We start from the raw sequence: 26,325 nt of genomic DNA, 5'->3' as shown, positions 1-26,325 counted from the left end.
TTGAACAGACTTTTTCTAGGGCTCCAGCGAGTTTCACTTAGAATCCTTGTGCAGTCATTTGTACCTGGGTCCATGATCAGAACTTTCAAATTTAGTTTGAATTATTTCCCCCTTAACTATCAAAGGGGAAAAAGCGACTCTGTGCACTATACAAATTGTTAAATAACAAGGCTCCCATTTAGTGAACTTCCACCCCTGTAAACCTCTCAGTAATATATTTCTCTGCCAACTCTTCCCTATGTGATGAAGGTTTTGATCAGACATGGTCTCCACGTGACACTTGATAACATTGGGAAGCTTGATCTTGTTACTGTCAGAATAAGTGCCTCCTACTATGCCTGGCCTGATTTGTTTCTTCCTGTGTCTGGATCTTCCACGGGACATGAAAATTTAAAGGCATTTGCACGTTACTTTGATGCATGGTTTCCCAGAGTAGCCATACTTCAGCTATTATGCTTGCTTCTGATGCTTGCGTCCCTTTCACGTTGGTCTGTATCTTGTGGAGACTGGATCTGTGCTTTCCTGGGAAATGGCATATTTGACATTTCAAAGCACACATAGTGCTCTTTGTGCTAATTCTCACAGAATTCTGGGGTTGACCAGAGTTCCAGCTGTTTTCGCTCTATACCATTTTAAGTCTCTTCATTTATGGATCATTCCAGGTCCATATGTTTGCAATGCCAGTACCCATGTCAACTGTCATTTCCTTTTTTCAGATCGTTTGCAAACAATTTAATCAAAGTAAGCATTTTGTATCGTTCTTCAGCATCAATGATAGCACCCTTCATTGTAGAGGCTTGAGTCTTGGGAACTACACTTAATTATTTGAATGATTTTTCTGGCATTCTCAAATTTGACATCTTTTGCATCAGGACCCATACTGAAGACCTAGCCTTTCTAAGTGTCGGGACCTAGGCATACTCATGCTGGAAGAAAATGCAACTGATTGTCACCTGTACCTTGTTGCAGCAGCCACAGAATTGGCAACGGGCTTACTGACAAAGCGTTGGGATAATGGGAAGTATTTCCTGCTGGAGATGAGATCAGTTTTCCTCTACCAAGATCTATTAAGCACACTTTATATTCATACTTAACCTACTACTGGTACAGTAGAACCTGGAGGCTGACATAAGAAACTGGACACTCATTTTACCCTGTATAGTTGATGAAGAGGTTTTTTTAGATTCATGATGAGGATTGACTGCTGTTACCTGCCTGTAAAGAAATCATTCATAAGACAACTGAAATATTTCAAACAAAACACACAATACCTTTCTCCTTGCGAGAATACACAATGGGAAGTAACTGGTTTCCACCTGGAAGGACTCAAAAGTTTAAAATTCCCTCTTCAGATGCTGTTTTCCCAAAACCTAATCGGGGACTATTTCTCTTTCCCAAAAAATTGTCTGGGCCAAAGGTTTGCGTTTTTGGAATCTATTGTTGCTCTGTTCTGTTTCTTCAACAAGTTCTAGAAAAGGCACAGGGAACTTTAACTTGTTAAAAGGTTCCTTACTCTCTCAAAATTGTGAAATGTGCAACAAGAAATATTAAAATATTCCTTTTCCTCTTTGCCAACCTTCTTTTAAAAAGTTAGGGGTTGTTGAAGGGTTAAAATGTTTAGGGTCTCCAGTTTTACCTTAGCATTGCAATCAGTGCATTAAATGGTGCCTTAACACCTTCAAATTGAATATGTCTCTGATCTTAGTGCTTTAATTCTAAAGATTGTTCCGCGAGATGAGGTTTACCTTAAGCTTCTTGTATTCTGTAGTTCCTGACTTCTGCTTGTTGTGTTTCTCCTTTGCAGCTATGGACGATGCGCCTGTCTCCATAAGCAAATTAACAGCTGTTGTGGAGGGGTGCATCATCCATTTACAGCTCTGCCCCACCCAAGTCAGTCGTGTGTGTTCCTGCAAGGCAAAGCAGGATTAAAGATGCTGTCAAGAGCCTGATTGTTGGGCAAAGCTTTACCCAACTACTTTGCATTCATCTGCCGTGTCTTAGCCTACACTGTGATCTGGAGCAGGGCTTCCATGATTGAGGTCCATTAAAAGGACCCCTTGCTTTTCCTGCCCAGTGTACTGAAAAAGATCATTCGAGATCTGGCTCAAGTCATCCTAGTGGCAATGGACTGGGTGAAGAGAGTGTGGGTCCCTTGAATGTTTGGCCATGACTTTGTTTTCCTCCCAAACTGGTTTGTATAATTTTGGCAGTCAAGCGTTCATCCACCAAAACTGTAAAAGCGCAGGAGGCAGGGGAATTTTGTTGTCTGATGTTCCTCGTTTGACATCCAGCCTTTTATTGCAATATTTTCCACTGCTCTATTTTGTCTTTCTCTTGTCCAGCAAAGCCTTACTGCGGCCACAGTTAAAGCTTATCTTTGGGCCAATTCAGCATTTCTGCGATGACCAGATCAACTATCCCTTTTCAAATCATCTGTGGTGTTGCCTTTCTTAAAAGAGCTGATCCACATGTTCCTGCCAGATGCTGCAGTTGGACTGTAAGTTAATTTTCACTTACATGATGTGCTCTGCATTTGAACCAATGCACTGTTGTCCTCTCCACACTCGGACTTTCGCCTGATGAGTGAGTGAACTTCAGACTTTGTCTGTGCAACAACCATATAAATCCTTCGCCCCAAACAAGTTGATTCTTAGGAAAAAGCTGCATTTCAGACCAAGGTAGTCACGCCCTTTTATATATAGTCCAATTCATCACCTTGCTGGGTTTGCAAGCTCCACCTCGCTCTTGTAAGGAGAAGTGGCAGCTCTACTGTCATGACCCTAAGAGAGCCCTCAGGTTTTTTTTTTTTTTTTTTTTTTTTAACAACTTCGGATCTCCTTGCCTAGACAATCACATTTTGTGGGCTATTGTGGAGCAAAAAGGGGGAAGTGGTAAAAAGAGGAACCTCTTCCAATTGATTATTTTGTGCATCTAAATCTGCTATAAGCTACCCAAGAAACAGCCCACAGAAGAATTGCTTGCGCATGACACCAGAACAAAAGGCTGCTACCGGTGCACTGGTGCACGGTGTGCATGTCCTGGACATCTTCTAGGCGGCTACATGGGCGTCCCTCACCACATTCACGAAGCACTACTGCCTGGATGAGCAGGTCTAGTTGGATCTGCACTTTGCCCGATCTTTCCTGCAGAATTTCCTGGTCTGAGCCATTCTACAGACCCACCAATTTGGGAAATATTGTTTTGGTATCTATTCACAAAGTGAGACATCTGGGTTAGTTGTCTCTATCAGGAGAACAAATAACTTATCTGCGGTTAAGCCTTTTCTCGTATAGACACAACCTTTATATTCCTCACAGACCTTCCTTCCGCTACATTCTGTGGAATGAGCTCAGATAGTCTGTTAATAAGGTACCAGCCTAGAAAACTGCACACTGTTACATTATGATTTCTGTGACCTTCGCATACGACTTCACTGATGGAGATCAGAAAGAAACTGATGTCAGCGCACAGAGGTGGTACAGAAACAGTGGGCCTCGACGTCGCATACAGGGCGAGATGGATCTGATGCGGAGCACAATGCCACCTACCAAAGCATGACTAAACTGCTGTCAAAGGTTTCCTTATCCAGTCTAGTGCATGGAGAAATTCAGAAGGTGAGGAATTAGCGGTTAGATTAAGTCTTTGCCAGAAAAGACATTGTTCAACACTCTGATACCCTGCTCCAAGATGGGACACAGTCTAAATGCATGTGTTGCACCTCAAGTATGATGAAAAGAGGACTGTGGTTCAGAAGCCCTGCCATCTCATAACATCGTGAGATTGATCAGGGCAGTGTCTCGTGCTGGGGCCGCATGGATATGTATTGCATGCACCTGTTGCTAGGAAGTTTTGCAGCGTAAATCTTTTCTGGATTCACATGATGTGCATTATTCAGCCATCTAGTGGTTGGGTCCGTACTTCTGCTCTATTTTGTTGTCCTAATTCTATTTTCTGTTTTTTGTTAATATTGTGTGTCGACAGACCTCATTTGGTGTATCCAGTGACGTTGCACTCCTTCCTCATAAAGCTTCCACCTGTGTTGCCTTCTTCAGATTATTTTTTCCCGCCGTTGGGTCTGGATGCGTAGCTGAAGGCTCTCCAACATGAGAAAAAACTTCAGAAAAGTTTGTGAGAAGTTTGCTGAAAAGTTCAACAAAACTCGGAGAAGAACACCAACGATGAGATACCAGAGGAGAATTCAAGGAAAAGGTGAAGAATTAACTTACGTTTTTTTAGGACTGCCTGGGTAGGGTTCTCCCTGCACAGCCTAATGGAGAAGACCCTGTTCCAGTTCTGCCCAAATTGTCACCACAAGTTTGCGCAGCGGGACCAACACCGGTCTGCAGCCTCCGTTTATCCATAGACAGAGGGTTGACCGCAGGTTGCCAAAGTGATGATAGCAATGCCTGCTCTGTGTTCACGTTGAAGACGCTGAGGGTGAGAGAGATAGGCAGAGGTGAGCACCTCATACAATGCAGGGACAGCAGAGGACTCCATCCCTAAGTCCTCAGTCTATTGAGTGACTGGAAGGAAAACATCGCCAGAGTTGCCAAGGGGGAAACATCAGACGCTGTCATAATAATAGTTAATGTTGAAGCCCGGGCAACCAAGAAGATCAAGAAGTCTGAGATACAAGCGTCATCGACCCCTGAAGAAATTGCCCAGGTCCCAAAAATCTGACTCAAGTGCGTCAGAGAGCCTCTACATGATAACACTCGCCAATCGCAGTCATTCCCTGAGACATAGAATCCCTTGGGTCCCTCAAATAGGATACAGCAGGAGGAAGACCCCCTGAAAAAACCCAGTTGTCAAAGGACGGACGAGGGAAAGATGATTTGATGTCGAAAAGGGAGAAAGTACACTGAAGTTCAAAGACCAAGACATCCTCGAAGGAATCTTCAGCGTTGAAAAGAAAGGCAAATCCGAACCTCAGTGCTGAAGAAAGTGTGGCAGAAATCGAGGAGAAGAGATGCCTTGAGGCCGAAGTGGTCGCCTATTTCAAAAAGAAAAAAGGACTTTGGCGAATCCATTGAGGGATTTCAAATACCGCTGAAATTTTTGGCGCAAATGAACCAGGGAGTAAAAAAGGTCAAAGTCATTGAGCCACCCTTCACTCCAGAGCCACAGAAGGGGGAAGAAGTTCCTCTTCTTTGAAGAGGAGTAAGAACAAATGGAAGGAATGTTCCAAGGCCCTGAAGAATCAGAGTTCAGAGCCCCAGTGGCAAGCCCTTAAAACAGACTCCCCAGAGGAGAGGCTAGATAACCATCCCTTGAGGCCATCAGCCCCAGATGATATTGTCATGTATAATCAGGTGATTAAGAAGGCTGTGAACACATATGTGGTGCAGCTGGAAGAGGAAAGTCCTCAGTCTTGTTTCTTGCTGGAACACTTTTACAAACACAAGCAAGAAACCAATTCTTGCCAATGTTTCAAAGTGTCCTAATCAGGAAAGGGAATTGTTCAAAGAACTTGCTACTTATAGAGCCATGACCCGAAGGGCATAGAAAAAGTGCAAGTATTCGTCCAAGGATCCTTCATACAATATCTCAGGTTTGTGTTGAACAAAACACACTACCAGTTCACAGTGCTGGCATGCACGGGATAAAGTTTGCCCCAAGAGTGTTTACAGAGTGCCCAGCATCAGTAGCACCACACTTAAGAAGGCAAGGCATACATGGTTATCCTTACCTAGAGGACTTGTTATTATGAGAATATTCACACAAGTGCAAGGAACACTCAGCAAGTCATGAAAACCTTAGTCACATTGGGATTCTCAATAAAGATGGAGAAGTCATCACCGACTCCAGAGCAGAAAATGTTTCTTGGAGCAAAAAATCAACTCCGTCCGATTGAAGGTGTACCCCAGTGAAAAGAGACCACAGTCATTACTGCTGGAAACAGTCCAATACCACTAGGGGAATGTTCTGAAGGTGAGGACAATGGGGAAAATGTTAGGGAAGATGTCATTATGCATCCCACTGATCCCATATGCAAGACTACACATGCATGTGATTCAGGAATGGGTACAAAACCAATGGTCACAAGCAACAGGGTGTTGGGAAGATCTAGTTGTTCTCACTCAAAAGTTACAAGAGGAGATGGCGTGGTGGAACGATCACATATAACTGAAGGTAGGAACTTTGCACAACCTACTCCAGCAGTGACAGTCAAAAGAGATGCCTCACACATGGGTTGATGAGCTTACATGGGCTTGCTCAAAAAGAGAGGAGTCTGCAAAGAAGAAGATGCAGTACAACACATTAGTATCCTGGAACTGAAAACAGTGTTCTTAGCCCAAAAAAGTCTTTCAGAAGGAGCTCTTAGGCAACTCGGTATTGATCCAAACAGACAACGCAACTACAGTGTTCTACATCAACAAGCAACAAGGAACACAATCCCTTACGTTCTGAAGACTAGCCCAAGAACTCTGGAAATGGGCCATGCAGAGGAAGATGGAAATAACTGCAGTCCATCTCCCAGGGAAGGACAATGCAGAAGCAGACAGGCTGAGAACCCAAGCGTTTTGCTCCCATGAATGGGAACTAAATTAGAAAGTACTCAAATATCTTTTGGAAGTGGGGAACTCCAACAATAGATCTGTTTGGAACACCAATGAGTACAAAATGCTAAAGCTTTGCATCCAGACCCCTTACCACCAATCCCTGGGGAATGCAGTCTAGAAACTGGTCAGGGACATTTGCTTACACTTTTCCCCTGATACCACTGTTACACAGAGTGATCAGCAAATTCAAGAGATTCAAGGTGGCACTCAAACTTGCACAACATTGGGCAAGGCAAACGTGGTTCTTAGAACTGATAGGAATAGCACAAGGAAACATTTAAAGACTAACAAGACAACAAGATATACTGTAAATTGAAGAGAGAATGGTGCTACACCTAGAACCCGAGTCTTTGAGCATGGCAGACTGGCTTCTGAAGACTTGGAATTCAGTCATTTAAAGCTACAGAAAAATGCACTGGCTGTTCTAAAGAAAGCCAACAACAAGAAAATGCTACATAGCAAAATGGAAAAGATACTCTATATGGTGTCTTAAAAATGGGCTCTTAAGAAGGAATACAAAGGATGCAACTGTGTTAAAATATCTAACACACTAAATTCACTGCAAGTTAACATATGTGTCAATGAAGGTACAATTAGGAGCAATAGTGACGTACACAAAAGGTCACTTGAGAAGAAGCTTCTTCACAGCCCCAGTTGTAAAAAGATTTTTGGATAGAACAAAAAGGATTGCACCACCAAGAATACCAGCACCCGCATGGAATTTAAATGTGGTACTCACACAGTTAATGAAGGTACCCTTTGAACCATTGCACAAGTTTACATTACAGATGCTCACACTTAAGAGAGTATTGCTGGTGGCCATAACACCTCTGCTCAGATTGAGTAAATTGTAAGCACTCGCACTTCAAGAACCATACTTTCAAGTCCACAAAAACAGGATTGTCATGAGGACGGACCCCCAGATCTTACCCAATATTGTTTCACTCTTCCACATCAATCACAATACAAATTTCGAAAACAGCAGAGTGAGAGTTACACATGCTGTGGACCCAAGACGTGCCATAATGTACTACATTGAAAAGACTAAAACCGTCTGAAAAACAAAGCTAATATTTGTTTAATTTGCAAATAATTATCTGGGAAAGTCAGTAACTAAAGGCACAATTGCAAAATGGATCTCACAAACCATTCAAATGTGCCACACAAATGCAGGAGTGAAATTAATCTCAACACCAAAGGCACATTCAACTAGAAAGAAATGAGCAACTGTTGCCTTTGTAGCAAATACACCCTTACAGGACGTGCATGGCAGCGACGTGGTCATCTGTACATACGTTCACAAAACACTACTGTATAGACGTTCATATGAATAAGGAAGCTCAAGTGGGACAAAAGGTCTTACAATATCTGTTTACAAATCAAAGCTCGTCTTCAACCCAACCACCACAAAACAAACTGCTCCAAAATGTATGCAAAGCATGTGAGTCCAGAAAAGATTTATACTGCAAAAAGTATAGTTTCTTACCTGCAGGTGTAGTTTTTCAGCTTGAAGAAGTTTCTGGATTCACAAGTGACTCGCCCACCATCACCAAGAAAATTGAAAGAGAGAACAAGAAACCAGGATAAAAAAAGAATTTGAAGATGGCAACCACAGGTGGGAGCTTCCAGAGGAAGGAGTATGACTCCACAGGATACATCAAACGGGGGACCGTTGACGCACAACATCAACAAAAAATAAAAGTAGGACTACTAAATAGTGGAGAATTCTAGACCCAACCACTAGATGGCGGAATAATGTACAGCATGTGAATCCAGAAAATTCTTCAAGCTGCAAAACTACACGTACAGGTAAGAAACTTTATGTTCTAAGAAGTGTTGCCTAAGTCTGGCACTGGGAAATGATGCTGGTTGAGTGCATTGTGTGTGTCTGCACTGTGGAAGCAGGGCCCTGACATGGGGATGGAAAGCATAGCAGAATGCAGTGTTTTATCCAGGAATAGAATGAGTGCCCTGAACACTGTGCCCAAAGGGGGGCCTGTGATAATCCACCATATTCCGTGCACAGGAATAATATCAGCACATCCGAAAATGCACCACCTGGTGAACACCTATGTTAAAGAAAAATGAACAATTTAACAGAAGCACCAACAGGAAACGAAGCTGTCAGAATGAAGCAGATGGATAGAATAATATGCTGCTGTATTATGGAATTGATTCCTTGGTTCTCATGTCACACCTTACGGTTCTTTTTAGTTTTGTATCTGTGGGTTTGGGAAATGCAATATTTTGCATTGTCTGTCTGCATGACATAAGTAGTCCGTATTTACAAAAAAAAAGAGAAGCATAATATTCACTGATGGTCCTGACAAAGAATGAGCTTGTGGTGTTAATTTGTACTCAAAAAGGGGACCTGAAACTTCTGGATTTGACATGAATATCTGTTTAACAGGTGCTGCGGTGCTGAGGGTTCCTGCGCTATATGGAGAAGTGGAGAGACTGACTGAAAATCCATTGACTTTGCTGTTTAACTGTGTGCAGCACACCCACGAGTATGCTTTTCTGGATCACGTGCAAGTGAAATTTCCCACCCACGCCAAGGATGTGGCCACTGTTTGCTTGCAGATTTCCCAAAGGAAACTGGAGGTAACTATGTCAACATTTAGATTATTGCAATGTATTGTATTTCTCTTTTTTACCTTGTTCTGTATATTTTACTGAGTGTTTAATGTAAGAATATGTTTGTAATGTAACAGTGATGCACTGAAGTGCGTGAATGAACTGTAAAGTTCAGCGGTTTTTGGAAAGGGCTCATGAGGGAAGGCTTGGAGGCTTCAGAGGGAAAGGCTAGGTGATTTTATTTAGTAGGTTTATCTTTATGTAGCATTATGCTGATGTGAAGTCCTAATCACAGGCTAAAAGCTTAAGGGAATATATATTGACAGTCATCAGAGTGACCTTTAACACCCTGCTAAACCAAACAAATAACCACCACCTGCAGTCTGCCTATAATTGATTTTTTTTCCCCCAGACTTGCTGGTGTCAGCCTTAAGGTAGTCTGGACAATTTCACTTTTCCCTCTGTACGACAAAGTGAAAATCTCTGTATTCCCAAGCATCCAAAATACTTAAACAATCCAAATTAACAAAATGCACTCCACAGCCATTTGAAAACATCTTAATGAGGCGTCACTGCAAGAGCCTTTACTAAATTGTGCAAAGGCTGAACCGTAATCCTATTAGTTTCCTTGGAAAAAAAACTCCATTGACACAAATCCCTTTGTCTGCCTTAAATTTCCCTCATGTGAGAAGCATATGTAGACCCTAGCCTAGATTCAGTTTGGGTTGTAAGGGCTGCTGTATAAATTATCTCTTTCAACTGCTGTTAGTAAATAGTGATATGATGTACTAAATGCCATGAACAGGTTTAATGCAAAAACAACAAGGTGATGGATGGCATGCTTGAATTAATCTTGCCCACTGGCAATCACTCTGGGCCACATCCCCATCCATCATTACTTGCCCCCTGTACCACCTCAGTTTGAACACAGCCGTATGCTAATCAGCTAACAATAACATCACTTTAACAAGGGCACAAGTTAGTTATTTGAGATAAGTCTAACTATAAATGGTGTATTTCAGTGGTTTTTAGAGTTTCAAATTGAACATATCACCTAGCTATAACTTTTAACCTTTGTATTTTTTCAGTGAATTTCTAGGCTTTCTTGAATGTAAAGTAGCCACCGTGCAAGGCCGGGGCCCTGCAGACAAACCTCTGCCTCACCCCTCCATGAAGCCCCCCCCCCCCCTTGTGTGAAGCCAACGCCCCTCCCCCCCCCCTGTGTGAAGCCAACCCCTGTGTGCAGCCAACCACCCCGTGTGCAGCCAACCCCCCGCCATGTGCAGCCAACACCCCCTGTAGCCAGCCACCCCTCTTGCCTGCAGCCAATATCCCCTAAATACAGCCAGCACCCCTCCCCCTTCAAATAGGGCCAGCACCCCCTCCCCCTTCAAATAGGGCCAGCACCCCCTCCCCCTTCAAATAGGGCCAGCACCCCCTCCCCCTGCATTTGGCCAGCACCCCCCCCGCCCCTGCATTTGCCAAGGACCCACCCCCCTGCATTTGGCCATCACCCCCCTGCATGCGGCCAACCCCCAGTTGCATGAGGCTAACCCCCTGCCCCTTTCCACATGCAGGCAACCCCAAGCTGCGTTCGATCGGGCAAGGCAGGGGCTGGCCAACATCCTGCATGCAGCCCACCCACCACTGCGCATGGCTAAAGGACGTGCACAGAGAAGGGAGATTTGTGCACTGCTAGTTACCCCACAACAGTCATGACATCATCTATGACATCGTTCATAATAGCACTGCAACATTTTCAATAAAATTATTGCTGTGAAAACTATGCGTCAGGGGTTGACGAGTTATAGTTTCTTTAGATAAAATATAACTATAACTGCTGAATTTCTGTGGTTTGTGCATGTAATATCTGAACCTAACTATAACGTCCCTGTAACCTTCTTTTTTTTTTTTTTTTTTTTTTTTTTGTGTGTGAAATTAAAAGGTTTTTTAAATTCTGTTTTCTAAAAATAACGTCCCTTAGTTTTTTTCAGTGATATATTACCAAACCTTGTGAAAACGAAAAAACATGCACTCAGGCATGCTGTGATGAAAGAGGTAGTATATTGCACCATCTCAAAGCGTTTTTAGACCTAAATGGTCTTGCTCACAATCATGATCGTAATAAACTACCTCTTTCATCACACCACTCCTGAGTGCGCCTTTTTCTTGCTTTCACAAGGTTTGGTAATTTTGGTCTTATTCACTGCATTACTCGCCACCTTCGCTGGGCTATATATATATATATATATATATATATATATATATATATATATATATATATAATTCTGTTGCTTCTTTCAACTGAGCTCCAAGTCCTAGGTCTCTTTCTCCCTTACTACTATTCAGCTGGGAATTTAGCTGTTGTACCTCCCTCACTCCAGTTGGTGACTTTTGGGGTAGGGGAATTCAGGAACAATACAGGTTGGATCCACATGATTTGCCACCCCCTCTCTGCCTTCCACCCACCCTCTCATCACTACCACAATATTTGCTCACTGTGATCTAGACTTTCACCTTGAGTTTACAAATACTTTTGTCATCCAAACTCTCTGTGTGAAAGTAAACTTCCCCTAACTCTGATGGGTCTGTTAAAAATGCTACCGCCCTTTTGCAGTTAAGTTGCCACTCTTAGTTAGGGCCTTTATCCATGGCTCGTTCTCTGTTTGTTTTTTATTATATGCATAAATCATATTTTTCTGTTTGTACAAAGCATTTGTGTGTGGCATAGAGCAAAACATTCATTATTTGTACTTTAATATGCAGGGTTGTGCAGCTTCATGAGACCTATTTGGTCATTTATTGCTATTTAGAACTTGAAAAGAAGCCAAGATTGTTACATTGATAATAACAAATCCCATCGGTCTGTAGCTTATGTCTGCTTGCTCACTTTACCCAGGATCCTTCAGTGAAGGGAATATTCCACTGGTCCAACAACGAGCAGATGACCAAATATGAAATTGCCTGTACCATGGCTGATGTTTTCAACTTGCCCCACAACCACTTGAGACCAGTAAGTGAACTGAAACGGGGGTAAGAGAAATGATAAAGCTTTGAGTCATTTGCGCCAGATTTTGTAATGCAGACTGCATGTGACAATCTAGGCAGGAGAGTCAGTAACCTTTTATAACATGCATTGTGCCTCTTGGTTGAAGCCGTTTGAGGCTACAAAGCTCACACGCAGTTGTATAGCGAGGAGAGTAATCAAGTGCAACATATAAAATGAATGTTAATATTCCTTCTACTCAGTGCTTAATTTGTAAATAAAAACATGCTGGTGCCCAAAGCCCTCCTCTTGAATACGTGGCTGCTACAATTAAATGTGCAAGCACTGAATACTGAGGCAGTGTAATCCTGAAGCGAGCTCGGGCCTCTTTAATCCATTTACACCTCCTCCCTGCCCCTTCAGCTCACTCTTGCAGCTTTCTGCTTTCTCCCATTGTGACTCTTTTCGTTTTTCTCTTCCTCCATCTTTCCCATATGAGTCTTTTGCTTGCAATTAATGCTGGAGGCAGAAAATTAAGCGCCTGCCCTAAAAAATAAGTGCTGGTGCTTCACACCGGATACAACAAGCACAAATTAAGCACTGCTTTTACTGCAAAAAGAACATGTATTATCTAGAGCTCACTGACACTGCCTGGATCTATAGCATTCTTTTCCAGGACAATCTTGGGAGATTAGCCTTTAGACAATGGGGTGAGAAAATTAAATTATTTTATTTTCCATTACAGGAATTGGTTTTCTTTGTCGTGTGTCTCATCTTCATCAGCAACATTTCAAACATATTTTAGGCTTTGCTTTTGTTTGACTGCCCTGTAGCCTTTCACCGTGTCTTTTTTTTTCCGATTGCAACATCGACCTGTCCTGCTTGGCCACTGACGTTCATGTGATGATACATGTAGGGGCAAATCTCTCCTTTAGCAACAGACAATTCTTTTTCCCACAACTATTTTGCTGGCTGTGAATTAACAGTGTGTGTTTTGCCGGACTTTGGGTCTACTTGTCGGTTGGACAAAATAAACATGAAAACTTGTTACCCTTGCCCCAAACAGTATGTGTGGGGTGGTAGGACTTCCACACCTTCTGGTTTTACAGTGTTCCTCTTACTTACTAATGCATCTTATATTGATAATACACAAGTTCTATTTTAAACAATAGCTTAACTTACTAGCCTGGACTGGTTCACAGAATCGTAGAATATGAATGAAGTTACTTTCCAAAGTTTATTTGGAAGAATCTTTTAGTATATAGCCTGATTCAGAATAGGATTGGTTGGGCTCAATTATCACATGATTACCTAGCAGCCTGTATATTCTGGGTTTGTCATGCAGTTGGCAGGAATATCAGAGCTCTTAGGCAGAGACAAAGAATGTGTAAGCAAATAAATCTGCCTCATGCGTGTTGCCAGATAGGGATTAATTTGCTGTTCTGTCAGTGCTTCTGTGAGGCGGCTTATGAATACTAATAGTGAAGCCTTGAGAGGAATGAGTGTGGTAATAGAAAATTGTCAGAATATCGTGTGTCATAAATGTTGTCATATCTTCTATGAAAATATCACCACACTGGACTTAATTTGAATTCAAAAGGCTTTGCAGGACACAATATCTGTCAGACAATGGTGCTGATTCTTTTTTTTTTTTTCTTTTGTAACTTGAAGGCTCCTATAAGCCTCCTATTTACATGGAGGATATTCCAAGTATATGGACATTAGACAAATCTTTTGTATCTGTTGAGTGTCCTGTTGCTTCTGTTGACTGATAGTTGATGACGTCTGAGGACTGTTACTCATATACTGACTTGGCACATATTACTCTCCTTTGTATGCAACGTTACTTTACTATCCCATATGTCTTCAACTAATAGTTAGCCTATTAGAGGTTTATTTTTCTGCCCACCTGGTGAGGGGAGCCGTGTACACACCTTTTGAAAAGCACGTCTTATTGTTTGCGGTATAGTAGGCTCTATATAAACTACCATTTTAGGCATAATTATCATTATGGGTAGATTGCAAGAAGATTATAGATGGAAGAGTATTTAGTATGTATTGTTTTTTCCTTTAGGTTTTGCCATGACCTCTCCTTCTTCAAGGTTGATGTTGGCTTTTTTGACTTTAACGTTTCGCCAAACAGGCAAGCTTATGCCATTGTCTGTCTGTCTACAGACTCCATCAGCTGCATGTTGCATATAATTTTGACACATATGGCTGGAGATGAATACCTCCCCATATACCTAGTAGCATAGGTTATAGGTTATACATCTCATGGACTCTGGGCTGGGATTTTTAGGTCAAGCGCTCTGACGTGTTGTAATATATATGTGGGCCCACTGCATGCCCATCATTGTCACTCATTCATGGGTTTGCATTTCCAAAATCCTTTATCATTGGTACATGCTTTACGTTTGTCCCTCCTTGGGGCAGTTTGGTTACCGCCTTTACCATCAACCCTGTTAGATGGATTATTGCACGTTTGCCCATACGTTTGACTGCAAGTGAACTTCTTTTTAATATTGTGTCTCTCCTTCGCGCTCACGCTAATGGCGGCTGTGGAGCTTCGAATTGGCTTGCTTTTGTCAACTTTTACACTTTTCATTTTCAGTTTATATAGCAATATAGAAGTCCAGTTAGGAATTTACAACTCGAATAGCTCTAACTCGAGCAAACACGAGAACCATTGCATTGCAAATGCTTGTTTGGCAGAGGCAAAGTGCCTGTTGCATTTTGTGGTTGCCTTGCCACCACCTCTAATAAATACATCAGGCATCTTTCCTTCCAACCCACCTCATGTGCACGTCTATAATGCTATTTAAGTTTTTTTTTTTTTTTTTAATACTCCATTAGTCAAAACCCTGATTATTTGGCAACCTCCCTGGGGTAACTCTGGTTCTCCTCCCAGTCAGGGACCTCTATGGGACCTAGGTCCTTCCCCCATTTTTGAGACAACAGCTCAAGACCCAGGGGTGCTTTGCAGACCGGGGAGCTATATATCTGTTGTTCTGCAGTAGTTCTCAATGGGTGTTGATATATTCTATATTCGAGCTGCAAAGTGTCTTCCATACCATTAGTGGTATCAGTGTATCCTAGCAGAGCATGTATAAAATGTAAATATTGAAAGTGTTTACTCTAAGATAAGTTGAAGTTAGCTTGCATTTGAGCAAATAACTTAGGTCCTGATGTATTATAGATGCCTCCCAGGTATGTTATGCCAATTCTATCACAGCAATCAATCATAGATTTTTAGTCAAGTAGCAGTTTACTGCACCAGAGTGGGTGCCATTCTCCTGGAGATTCCTAAGCACAGTTTGCCCTGTCTGTATCACGCTCTCCACTAGTGATAATGGTTGCTTTCTTTCACATCCACTCTACACAGGGCCTTCACATACACCCACAGCAACCATGGCATATTGGTCTATTGTGGGGGATTATCCCTGCAGGGAAGCAGATAGAAATTTATTGACCATTATCATCTGGGATGCCCTGTATTATCATCCGGTATCTGGTAGTATGCTTCCCTCAATTATTTAACCTTTCTTTGTGATGTAGTTACTGCCATTGAGGGTGAAGCCTCCATCCCATTGGAGTTGTATTGTGGCTTCTACCTACTTCATTCCAATAGGGGTATTTTGAAAAAAAAAAAGATAGATGTATGGGTAAGTTGGTCATCTTCTTTTTTTAATTGATTTTATTCACATAGCTATCTTAAACGAATCCAATTACTCCAAGATTTCCCCAGTTTGTTAATAACCATATAGGTATTGTAGTTACGTCAGAATTTGTATAGGAAGATTGTTTTTTGTTTCGCTAAAAACCTTTGGGGCCATTTGACTAATGTTCACAAAACTTTCTTTAAAAAAATGTTCCTTCGTGGAAGTTTTGAAATGATCCTTCAAGTGGGGACCGAGATAAAGGAGTGCGGGAGGGTCTCAGAACATAGTTTTTCACTGTAAATTCCCCTTGGAAATTTTAGGAAGTGATAGAGAAAAAATGGCTGTACAGAACATTACTAAAAAAAAGAAAAGCGTGCTTTTCATGATTTGGTGTACATCCATTCAGCCGTATTTGAAATATTTGTGTTTCAAGAGGGGGCTCCGTGTGGGTTCCACGACAATGGGACCGCCACCAAACCATTCAGCAATGCACACCCTTTAAGTCTAGGTCATTTCTGGATCCCCGAACTAGGTTGGGGTGGACCCCAATATAGTAACCTCTCCCACTATTCAAAGTATTTTAAAACTCTCATGGCTGAAACTTTTGTTTTACAGCTGTGAGTAGTTTGTGCTTTAAGGGCCATGATTGTAATATTATTCTAGAAGGCCTGCTAGGCCTGAAAATGTGTAATGCACTACGCCCACTAGGGACTATTTGTATGGTTACACTGCATTACTTTCTGCCATTCTGTTTTCATGTGGTTATGCTCTCTAGGGGCTCACTATATGGTTACAGGACCATGTTTCTTACAAATGTTATTTTTATAGTAGTGCCCTCTAGGGGCTGTTTTTAGAATTACATGTAAGATGCTGCAATATTCGCTGCGCTCTGAAAACTTGCCCCATAATGCTTTGCGGGGCATTCCTTTTACAAAACTTTTTTGCCCAACTGCAGGACACGTTTCGTATTGTGGTGGAAACATATGTGAATGCAGTCTGAGTATCTGCCCTCAAGAGATTATTTTCCTGAAGTAGGCAGACATCAGCAACTGTAGAGGTTAATTCTCCCAAAGTGCCTAGTTATTTGGAGGGGTACTTAAGACTCTGAAATGTTATATGTCATAAACTTTAGCGTTGCAGTGTTAGTAGTCATTGTGAAGTGGTGGTGTGAAACGTTCTTCTGTACCCTCCTCAGTCCCAGACCAGAAGGGTAGCAGCAGTGAAGGTTGGTCCCCAGTGAATACCCTCCTCTCCTCCTAACTATATAGCATGTACAACAATACATTGTAATGAACAGCAGAGGGATGAAAAAGAAACAAAACATCAAACAGTGAAGTCCAACCTCAATATTGGCTGATATTATTCTCCACCCTGGAGATGGTTGGAGTGTGTTTAATGGATTTGTAGACATTGTTATAATGCCATGCCCGGTCCTGAGTGAAAGGCTAATTTAGGACCAGCTCCACATCGGAACGATCCTATATAAATTAAAAAATAAACATTGCTGGGAAGATCATTCACCTAGTTATTGCCCTGTGAATTGCCATTAATGGAACGCTATGTATGTTTCAAGAGCAGAACCCTGCAGGGGTCAGTTTCTGCGGGGCATGGGCCTGTGCCGCCCCAGTTGTCCAGGAACTGTGTGCCACTCAGACCCCTGCGACCACAGCGTCCCAGGGGTCCCATCCTATGCAGTCTCCACAGGTAGGCTTAATATTTGCCTTGCTTCTTTGAATGAGGCTGTGACTGGTGTTAAGCCATGCTATGAGAAGATAGTATGGAGTGGACGTGCCAGTGATATTTGGTGTGAGTAATGAGAAAGTCTACAACTGGGTTGAAGTTATGGAGCTTGGCAAGTGTGGCCACCAAGACATCCTGAAAGAGAAGAAGCTATGTGCCATTGAATGAGATAGGGGGGCCCCTGCCACGCCTTGGCGATAATCACTTCTTTGTCTGTCAAACAATAAATATGGAGAACTTGTTGCCTAGGTTTTCCAGCTCTTTGGAGAGGGATAACCCTGTGGGCTTTATTCTTGTCACTTCCGTTTCTCTCAGGGATGGTGCTGAAGAGTTCTGAGAGGTGTTTTGGAAGGTCATCATCCATGATAGTGGTTGGTATTCCTCTAATACGAATGTTGTTCCAAAGCAGAACTGCTCTCAAGCTCTTCATTATTCTAATGCAAGAGGATATGTTGATCTTCAAGTTGGAGGATGCATTGTTGCAGGACTTCAACCTGTTTGTTGATGGAGGTTTCATTGTGGTACACCATCTCACCAAAATAATCATCATCTCACTGGAGGGCTTGGATATCCTGTTTAAGGTCAATTTAAACTCCTTTGAGTTTGGGGTTTCAGAACTACCTGGAGAAGCAACTGTTTGGTTATCAACAGTGAATGGTCCTCCTGGGAGTCACTAGGTCCTCCTAATGGTAGTTCATCATCTTTCATTTTATGTTGGGAGAACTGCTAGAGGAAGGCCTTGATGCTAGTCCTTCTTGCCCTGTCCTCTAGCCATGATTGAAATAGGGCTGGGTGGCAATGCGAAAGCAAGGTCAGTCCGAAAGTTTGGGATCCTTGGTGAGGACGAGTAGGCATACCATGTACGGTGTTCCACCAAGGCCAGCATTTCAGTAGTGCCACGTGTGATCAGGTCATGCTTAGCATGACAAGACCCAAATACCAGCTCTAGCTGTCTTCACACCACACCTGCTAAACAGTGCAGGTCGTGAGGGCAGCCACAACGATCAGTAGAGTGCACAATGTAAAAAAGAAGAAGAAGGGGATGGGCACAGGCAGATCACTGAAGTGTGATAGAGTGAGGTGCATAGCGGCCTAGACACAAAGCACCAGGGCCCTGGTGTCATTTTTTAGAAAACACAGTTAGGAGGACCCTAACCAAGAACCCTGGGAAGATGGAATAAAGAAGAGGTGACACTCTGGAGTGTGACCAAAGGGTGAGGCAAAAGAGAGATCTACCCAGCTATGATTCCCAGTACTACAGCACACATAAGCGGTACCCCTGCCCCAGGCCTTCTAGATGACCTAACGTGTCCTTGTTCCACCCTTTTGAAGGCAACATTTGGAAGGGTGTGTGACTTGAAAGAACACTAGAAAATCGCTCAGACCCTCAGTAGAGGAGGCATTTCAGATCCTAAGAGAAAGTCCTTCAGAGAGTCTGGTCTGGAAAATCAGGCCGCAGCACTTCAGAGAGACATGCCACTTTCCAGAGTGTGCCTACCCACAGGTCTCAAATTGTTGCCAGAGCTTCAAGGTAGAGAAAGAAGGGGTAACGTCACCTGAGTGGCCACAGAACGGATTGTAAAAAGCATTTATGATTAGACTAACCATCACTAATCCTTGGCGCAATAGCTCACACCGAATACAGGGGTGCTTCTCTGGAAAGCATCACTACTACATAAGAAAATGGACTGTCAGTAGTCACTCTTCCTAGACCTTCATAGACCTAAGGACCCAGCATGTATTGCCAGTCGTCACCAATTTTCACGCAGAGACTTCTTGAGCATGGCTGCCAATAGGAGTGGAAGAAAAATCACAGTTAAGGAGATGCGATCTAGCAAACCTCTTAGAGCCGAAGTGAAAGACCAAACATTGTCCTCAAGCAGAACGGTCTTCTGGTCTCAATATCTCACCTGCATACTTTCAACAGTTCTTTACACAGATCAAGAAATAGGTGGGTACAATCAGGATAGACCTCAATGAATATTTAAAAGAGATGCAACAAGACATAGCTAAGCCTGGTACCAGAGACAGTGATCTAGAGATGACATGGACAAAAGGTTTGAGGAGATCAGTTACATAAAATCCAGAATCTTGACCATGGAGGAACACTGTGATGATCTTGCCTTTAAACAGGAGTATGTTGAGAAGAGATCAAGGTAGAATCTGAGGCCTTCCATGAGGTGCCTTTGCGCAGTCATCCTGAGACTGCTCCACCACTTCCGCAATCGCCCAAAGAATTCTCCTATCCACCTAGATTAAACAGATTGGCCTATAATGGGCCCCCACCACACAGAAGTTTCACTTGAGATATGAGTAGGATGTTTTTTTGTTTACAGTAACATGGAAGAAATAATGCCCCTGATTCATTCTGGAGATTTCCTCACCTTTGTGGGTCATAGCCTATCACTGTATAGTGACTTGGCGACTGTGACATTACACCGACAGAAGAAATGGAGCAGATTACAGAACACCTCTGCAAAAATAATATTCCCTTTCTATAGGGCAGATGTCTTCAAACTTTTTTACTCTGAGTCCCACCTCCCAAAATGTTTTAAAGTCTGCCCCCCCCCTCCAAAACTTTATGGAAAGACTGGAGGGAGCAGGAGGGACAGGGCTGAGAAAAGGGGGAGGGCCGGAGAGATCATTTCCTGGGTATTTTTTACAGTATCTCATTACCCACAATTGGTGTGAGACTTGTAAATGCAAAAATACATTTAAAAACCTCAAAGACAAAAAACACTGCTTCTATTATTTGGGGTCTTGTGAACCCCTCACACTCTTCGATCCCAATGCAACTGCACCTTCTTCTCCAGTGTTAGCAGCAGCCCTGAGTAGCAGGGTATCCCCTCTGACTTTTTCACCCCTCCTGCCAAGCCTGGCCACCACTCCAGTGTTGAAACACTCTCTCCCTTTCATAAAAAAAATGAGCTCCCACGTGTTTCCCACCAGTTTACAGCTAGGGTGCCCTCAGCCTTAATACTATTCACCATGGCCTCTATTCTAAAGTACGAAATTGTGACGTGGGGGACCTTTCACACTCCTGGGCCCCAGTGCCCCTGCACCTCCCTCACTACCGAGAGCTGATGCCTTGTGTAGCTAGAAGGCTCCTCTGCCCCTTATTAACCCCCCATCCACCTTTCTGCCACCTCTCTGAGGCCTTAGATTAAGTGTCTCCTCTGCTTCAGTGTTCTCTTCTCTTGAGCCATTGGTTCAGTGCCGGAAGCAGCACTGGTACAACAAGGGTGCATTGAGCTCTAAAACATGAAATGAATGATGGTAAAACACATAATAGGGGTTTAATTGGGACCTCACAGCACCACTGCACATGCAGCACCAATGTTACCTACTCCTCTGCGCACACTAATGGGCCATTGTTGCTAGGCCTGAGCCCCAAAGCAAGCTGTCGCCCCCTTTCTGTAAAAAAAACACAAAAAAGAAAGTCCCACATCCTCTCCACCCCCCCCCCCCCCCCCTTCTGTTTTTTGGGGACCTGTTTCCTGTGCAAAAAGTGGACTTGGGCCCCAATGCGAACAAGTAAAATTGCTCCTTACCCTTTTTGTTAGTGACATATCATTAATTGGGGTGCAGTGATCCCTCACACCATTGTTCCAGTGCCAATGCACCTGCCTCACTAATTGTAGTGATGGCACTTAAAAAAACAATCATTTGCAATGCCCTAGGGTCTCGCATTTGTCTGAGTTACAGCTATTACCAGTTGTAAACTCCCAACCGGATTTTTCTTGCCACGTTGAAAGAAAAAAATAGCGCGATCGCGCTGCTACAGTTCACTCGTAATGAAACCTGTGCAAAAGTGCAATTATGTACGTAACTTGCAAAAGTGAAGTTAACTATGTAACAGGGTCGATATTATGCTTATCGATCGACTTCTGCCAAGCGAGATCGCGCTGCGAAAATAGAGACAAAGTAGTCCACAAACCTGATGGGAAACAGCGAGCCACGCATGTTTTCAGTACTTGGTCACTGCGCTCGAGGAGGGCTAATCACTGGAAAAGGCATGGCGTATGCGTGCTTTCCACTAATGAAAGCAAGCAGATTTTAACAAGCAAGCGCACGAACCAATGAAAGACACACATGACGTTGACCGGGCTCCGAGGCCTTTTCTAACTCCTAAAGCGTCTTGCAAGCGATACGCATGCACAAGCGCATGCGACACAGGCTTGACCCTAATGAAGCCCACATTTCCCAAAACTTTCAGGGCATCTTTTTCAGGAAGTGGGAAAGCTGTCTCTGTCCATTTGTGAATGAAACAATCAGACCCCCACCTAGCGCCCTCTTCTTAGGGTCATGTCTTTGATGCTATCCGTAGATTTTCATCCATTTTTCTTTCTCCTGAGCCATTGGGGGACAGGTCGATCAGGGGCTCTGAATATGACCCTTTTGACCTCCATTCCCCTCTAGTCACCTGAGAGGCCATCTGCATGTAAAAAAAAAAAAAAAAAAAGAAGTCAATGTTGGCCAGATTGGAAGCAAGGCTTTCTTAGCTTTACTAAACATTTTACTTATATTTTGTTGAAACACAACCATCCCTGAATTGTTAATGGGGACCTGGAGTATTTGGAGGATGCTGAAGGGGTAAGGGGTGTTCTAACGTGCTTTAATTTAACCCCTTCGCTGCCAAGCCTTTTCCACCTCAGGTGCCCAGCCTTTTTTTGGCTATCTGGGGCAGTTCACGCTTAGGACCACATACCTTTTTGTCCACATAAGCTACCCACACCAAATCTGCGTCCTTTTTTTCCAACCTCCTAGGGATTCTAGAGGTACCCAGACTTTGTGGGTTCCCCCTGAAGGAGACCAAGAAATTAGCCAAAATACAGCGAAAAGTTGTTTTAAAAAAATAAAATAATAATAATTGGGGAAAAAGCGTTGCAGAACAAGGCCTGTGGTATTTTCCCTGAAAATGGCATCAACAAAGGGTTTGCGGTGCTAAAATGACCATCTTCCCAGCTTTCAGGAACAGGCAGACTAGAATAAAAAAAACAAATTTTTCAACACAATTTTGGCATTTTACTGGGACATACCCCATTTTTACTATTTGTTGTGCTTTCAGCCTCCTTCCACTTAGTGACAGAAACAGGTGTGAAACCAATGCTGGATCCCAGAAAGCTAAACATTTCTGAAAAGTAGACCACATTCTGAATTTATCATGGGCTAATTTGTGTAGATCCTACAAGGGTTTCCTACAGAAAATAACAGCTGAAATAAAAAAATATTGACATAGAGGTGAATAAAACAACAATTCTTCTCAATGTTTTACTCTGTAACTTTTTTCTGCGATGTCAGATTTTTAAAAGAAATATACTGTTACGTCAGCTGGACTCTTCTGGTTGTGGGGATATATAGGGCTTGTAGGTTCATCAAAAAACCCTAGGTACCCAGAGCCAATAAATGAGCTGCACCTTGCAATGGGTTTTCATTTTATACCTGTATACAGCAATTAATTTGCTGAAATATAAAGAGTGAAAAATAGGTATCGAGAAAACCTTTGTATTTCCAAAATGGGCACAAGATAAGGTGTTGAGAAGCAGTGGTTATTTGCACATCTCTGAATTCTGGGGTGCCCATACTAGCATGTGGATTACAGGGCATTTCTCAATTACACGTCTTTTTTACACACTGTCTTACATTTGGAAGGACAAAATGTACAGAAAGACAAGGGGCAATAACACTTGTTTTGCTGTTCTGTTTTCCCCCAAGTCTCCCAATATAAATGGTACCTCACTTGCGTGGGTAGGCCTGATGATCGCGACAGGAAGCAGGACATGGACACAACATTTTTACATTGAAATCTGGTGTGTTTTTTGCAAAGTGCCTAGCTGTAGATTTTGGCCGCAAGCTCAGCCGGCACCTAGGGAAACTTAGCAAACCTGTGCATTTTTTTAAAACTAGACACCTACGGGAATCTAAAAAGGGGTGACTTGTGGGGCTCTGACCAGGTTCTGTTATCCAGAACCCTTTGCAAACCTCAAAATGTGTCCCAAAAAATACTTTTTCCTCTCATTTCGGTGACAGAAAGATCTGGAATCTGACAGAAGCCACAAATTTCCTTCCGCCCATCGTTCCCCCAAGTCTCCCGATAAAAATGGTACCTCACTTGTGTTTGTAGACCTATCGCCCGCAACAGGAAATGCCCCAAAACACAACGTGGACCCATCACATTTTCCCAAAGAAAACTACGCTGTTTTTTGCAAAGTGCCTAGCTGTGGATTTTGGCCTCAAGCTCAGCCGGCACCCAGGGAAACCTAGCAAACCTGCGCATTTTTAAAAACTAGACACCTAGGAGAATTCAAGATGGGTTGACTTGTGTGGCTCTCACCAGGTTTTGTTACCCAGAATCCTTTGTAAACCTCAACATTTGGCAAAAAAAAACACTTTCTCCTCACATTTCGGTGACAGAAAGTTCTGGAATCTGAGAGGAGCCACAAATTTCCTTCCACCCATCGTTCCCCCAAGTCTCCCAATAAAAATGATACCACATTTGTGTGGGTAGGCCTAGTGCCCGCGACAGGAAATGCCCCAAAACACTATCGGGACACATCAAAATTATCAAATACAAAACTACCTGTTTTTGGGGGTGGGGCACCTGCGTTTTTGGTCCTGTGCTCAGCAGCCATCCAGAGAAACCTACCAAACCCAGACATTTCTGAAAACTAGACACTCAAGGGAGTCCAGGGAGGTGTGACTTGCATGGATCCCCCAATGATTTCTTACCCAGAATCCTCCGCAAACCTTAAATTTAGCTAAAAAAATCACTTTTTTCCCACATTTCTGTGTGGGATCACCGCACCAGGACAAATTTACTACCACCCAACGTTCCCCTCAGTCTGCCAGTAAAAAATGATACCTCACTTGTGTAGGTGGGCCAGGTGCCTGTGACAGGGAAGAGCCAAAGACATGTCGAAATTGAGGGGAAACCAAAGCGGGTCCAAAAGGGCAGTTTGGAAAAAAAAAAAACATTTTTAGCCTGACAACAGAATTTTTATCGGTATAGATGGGACAATGTTGGGTGGTAGGAATTTTGTGGATTCCAGCAGATTCCGGAAGGTTCCATCACAAAATGTGGGGAAAATGTGTGATTTCCAGCAAAGTTGGAGGTTTGCAGGCCATTGTGGGTAAGAAAATGGTGCGGGTGCATGTGAAGCACACCACCCTGGTATCAACCAGATGTTTAGTTTTCAGATGTGTCTGGGTCTTGTGGATTTTTCTACATGGCAGCGTCCCAAAGTCAAAAAAGTGCAGCCCTCACCATTCCAAATGGTATGATTTTGAGAGTTACCAAGCTCTCATGGCCCAAATGTAAAACCAAAACCCTAAATAATCAAATGTCGTCTTGCTTGCCGTGGGATAAGATGTTTTAGTGTGCGGGGGCAGAGCTGAAAGACTGTTACCCCCTTTAGTTGGGGTGGGGACATAACCAGGCCCATACTGGTTGGTAGCAAACACACCACTATTTATTATTATTCTTTTTTTTTTTATTCCATGCCATCTAGTAGACTTTCTGCCCCCCCCCCCCCCCCCCCAGGGTGTGGATCGGGGGTAATTGCCCCATCTGCCCACTAGTGGTCAGAACAACTTTGGCTCCATTTATTTGGGGTGGGGGTATGGCCATACCCCCACCCTCCTATTTTGAAAAAAAATTCTTCCCTGGTCTCTGGTGGGCTTTCTGCCTCCCTTGGGGGCAGAAGGGCCTTCCAAAAATAGGCCGATCTGCCCAGATATGGCCAACAGTAATGTGGCCCCATGGGGAGCGACCCTTGCCAAAGGGGAAGCCCCCCAAACAAAACAGACACATACACACACAACAATCCCTGGTGTTTTGTGATTTCTGCACCCCTTGGGGCCAGATTAGCCTAACAAAAATAGGCTGATCTAATGAAATGACCTAACTACAATTTGCCCCCCTTGCCTAGGGGTTCGCTCCCCATACATAAAAGCATAAAGTAAATAAAAAAATATGTAGATATCCTTGGTGTCTGGAGGTTTCTGCCCCACCCCTGGAGGCAGATCGGCCTAATTATATTAGGCCAATCTGCTTCTAAGGGGGGCAGAAAAGGCCTAAAAATATTTTGCCCACCCGGGGAGCGGCTCATTCCCAAGTGGCAATTCCCCTTATGCGTAAGGAAAATACAAAAAAAAAAACTCCCTGTTATCTAGTGGTTGCTGCCCCCGGGGGTGGGGGGGGACAGGAATGGCCTAAAAACAATTTGGCCCCCCAGGGAGCGACCCTTGCCGAAGGGGTTGTGCCCTACACATAAAAGAAAAAAAATAAAATTATAATAATAATCCCTGGTGTCTAGGTGCTTTCTGACCTTCCCCCCCCGGGGGCAGATCGGGCTAATTATATTAGGCCGATCTGCCCCCAGGGGGGCCAGAAATGTGCTAAAAATTATTTGCCCCCTTGGGGAGCGGCCCTTGCCCAAGGGGCCGCTCCCCTTATGTCCATTTAAAAAAAAAAAAACATTTTTAAAAATCCCTGGTGTCTATTCGGCATTTCTGCTGTCCGATCACATCGCGATCGGGCAGCAGAAATGCTTGCAGAGACATGAAAGGAAAGGCCTTTCCTTTCCTTTCATGCCTCTACTGGCCCCCTCCTCCCGAGCAGAAGAGGAATGCTGAGAAATGGGAGGTGACCTCTGATGTCAGCACGCTTTCGTGTGCTGACGTCACCGGGCGGGGTCGGGGGTGGAAGGGGAAGAGATTCCCCTTCCAGCCCTGACCTGGGGGGGGGGGGGGAGAGCTGCCCTTGGGGGAGCGCTAGCCGGTAAATGGACATAATGGTTAC

At 43.4% G+C, this 26,325-nt stretch overlaps 1 protein-coding gene across 1 annotated transcript in view; it reads left to right on the top strand.

Moving 5' to 3' along the window:
* The window catches only part of MAT2B (methionine adenosyltransferase 2 non-catalytic beta subunit), a 183,413-nt gene that overhangs the window by 121,816 nt on the left and 35,272 nt on the right, over positions 1-26,325 (top strand). Inside the window, exons 5-6 of the mRNA XM_069199356.1 lie at positions 8,974-9,167; positions 12,040-12,153. Of these exons, the coding sequence (XP_069055457.1) occupies positions 8,974-9,167; positions 12,040-12,153 (308 nt within the window). The remainder of the gene's footprint in view (positions 1-8,973; positions 9,168-12,039; positions 12,154-26,325) is intronic.

The sequence above is a fragment of the Pleurodeles waltl genome, chromosome 7 (assembly GCF_031143425.1).
Source record: "Pleurodeles waltl isolate 20211129_DDA chromosome 7, aPleWal1.hap1.20221129, whole genome shotgun sequence".
Lineage (NCBI taxonomy): Eukaryota > Metazoa > Chordata > Amphibia > Caudata > Salamandridae > Pleurodeles > Pleurodeles waltl.
This window is presented reverse-complemented; position numbering and strand designations above follow the sequence as displayed.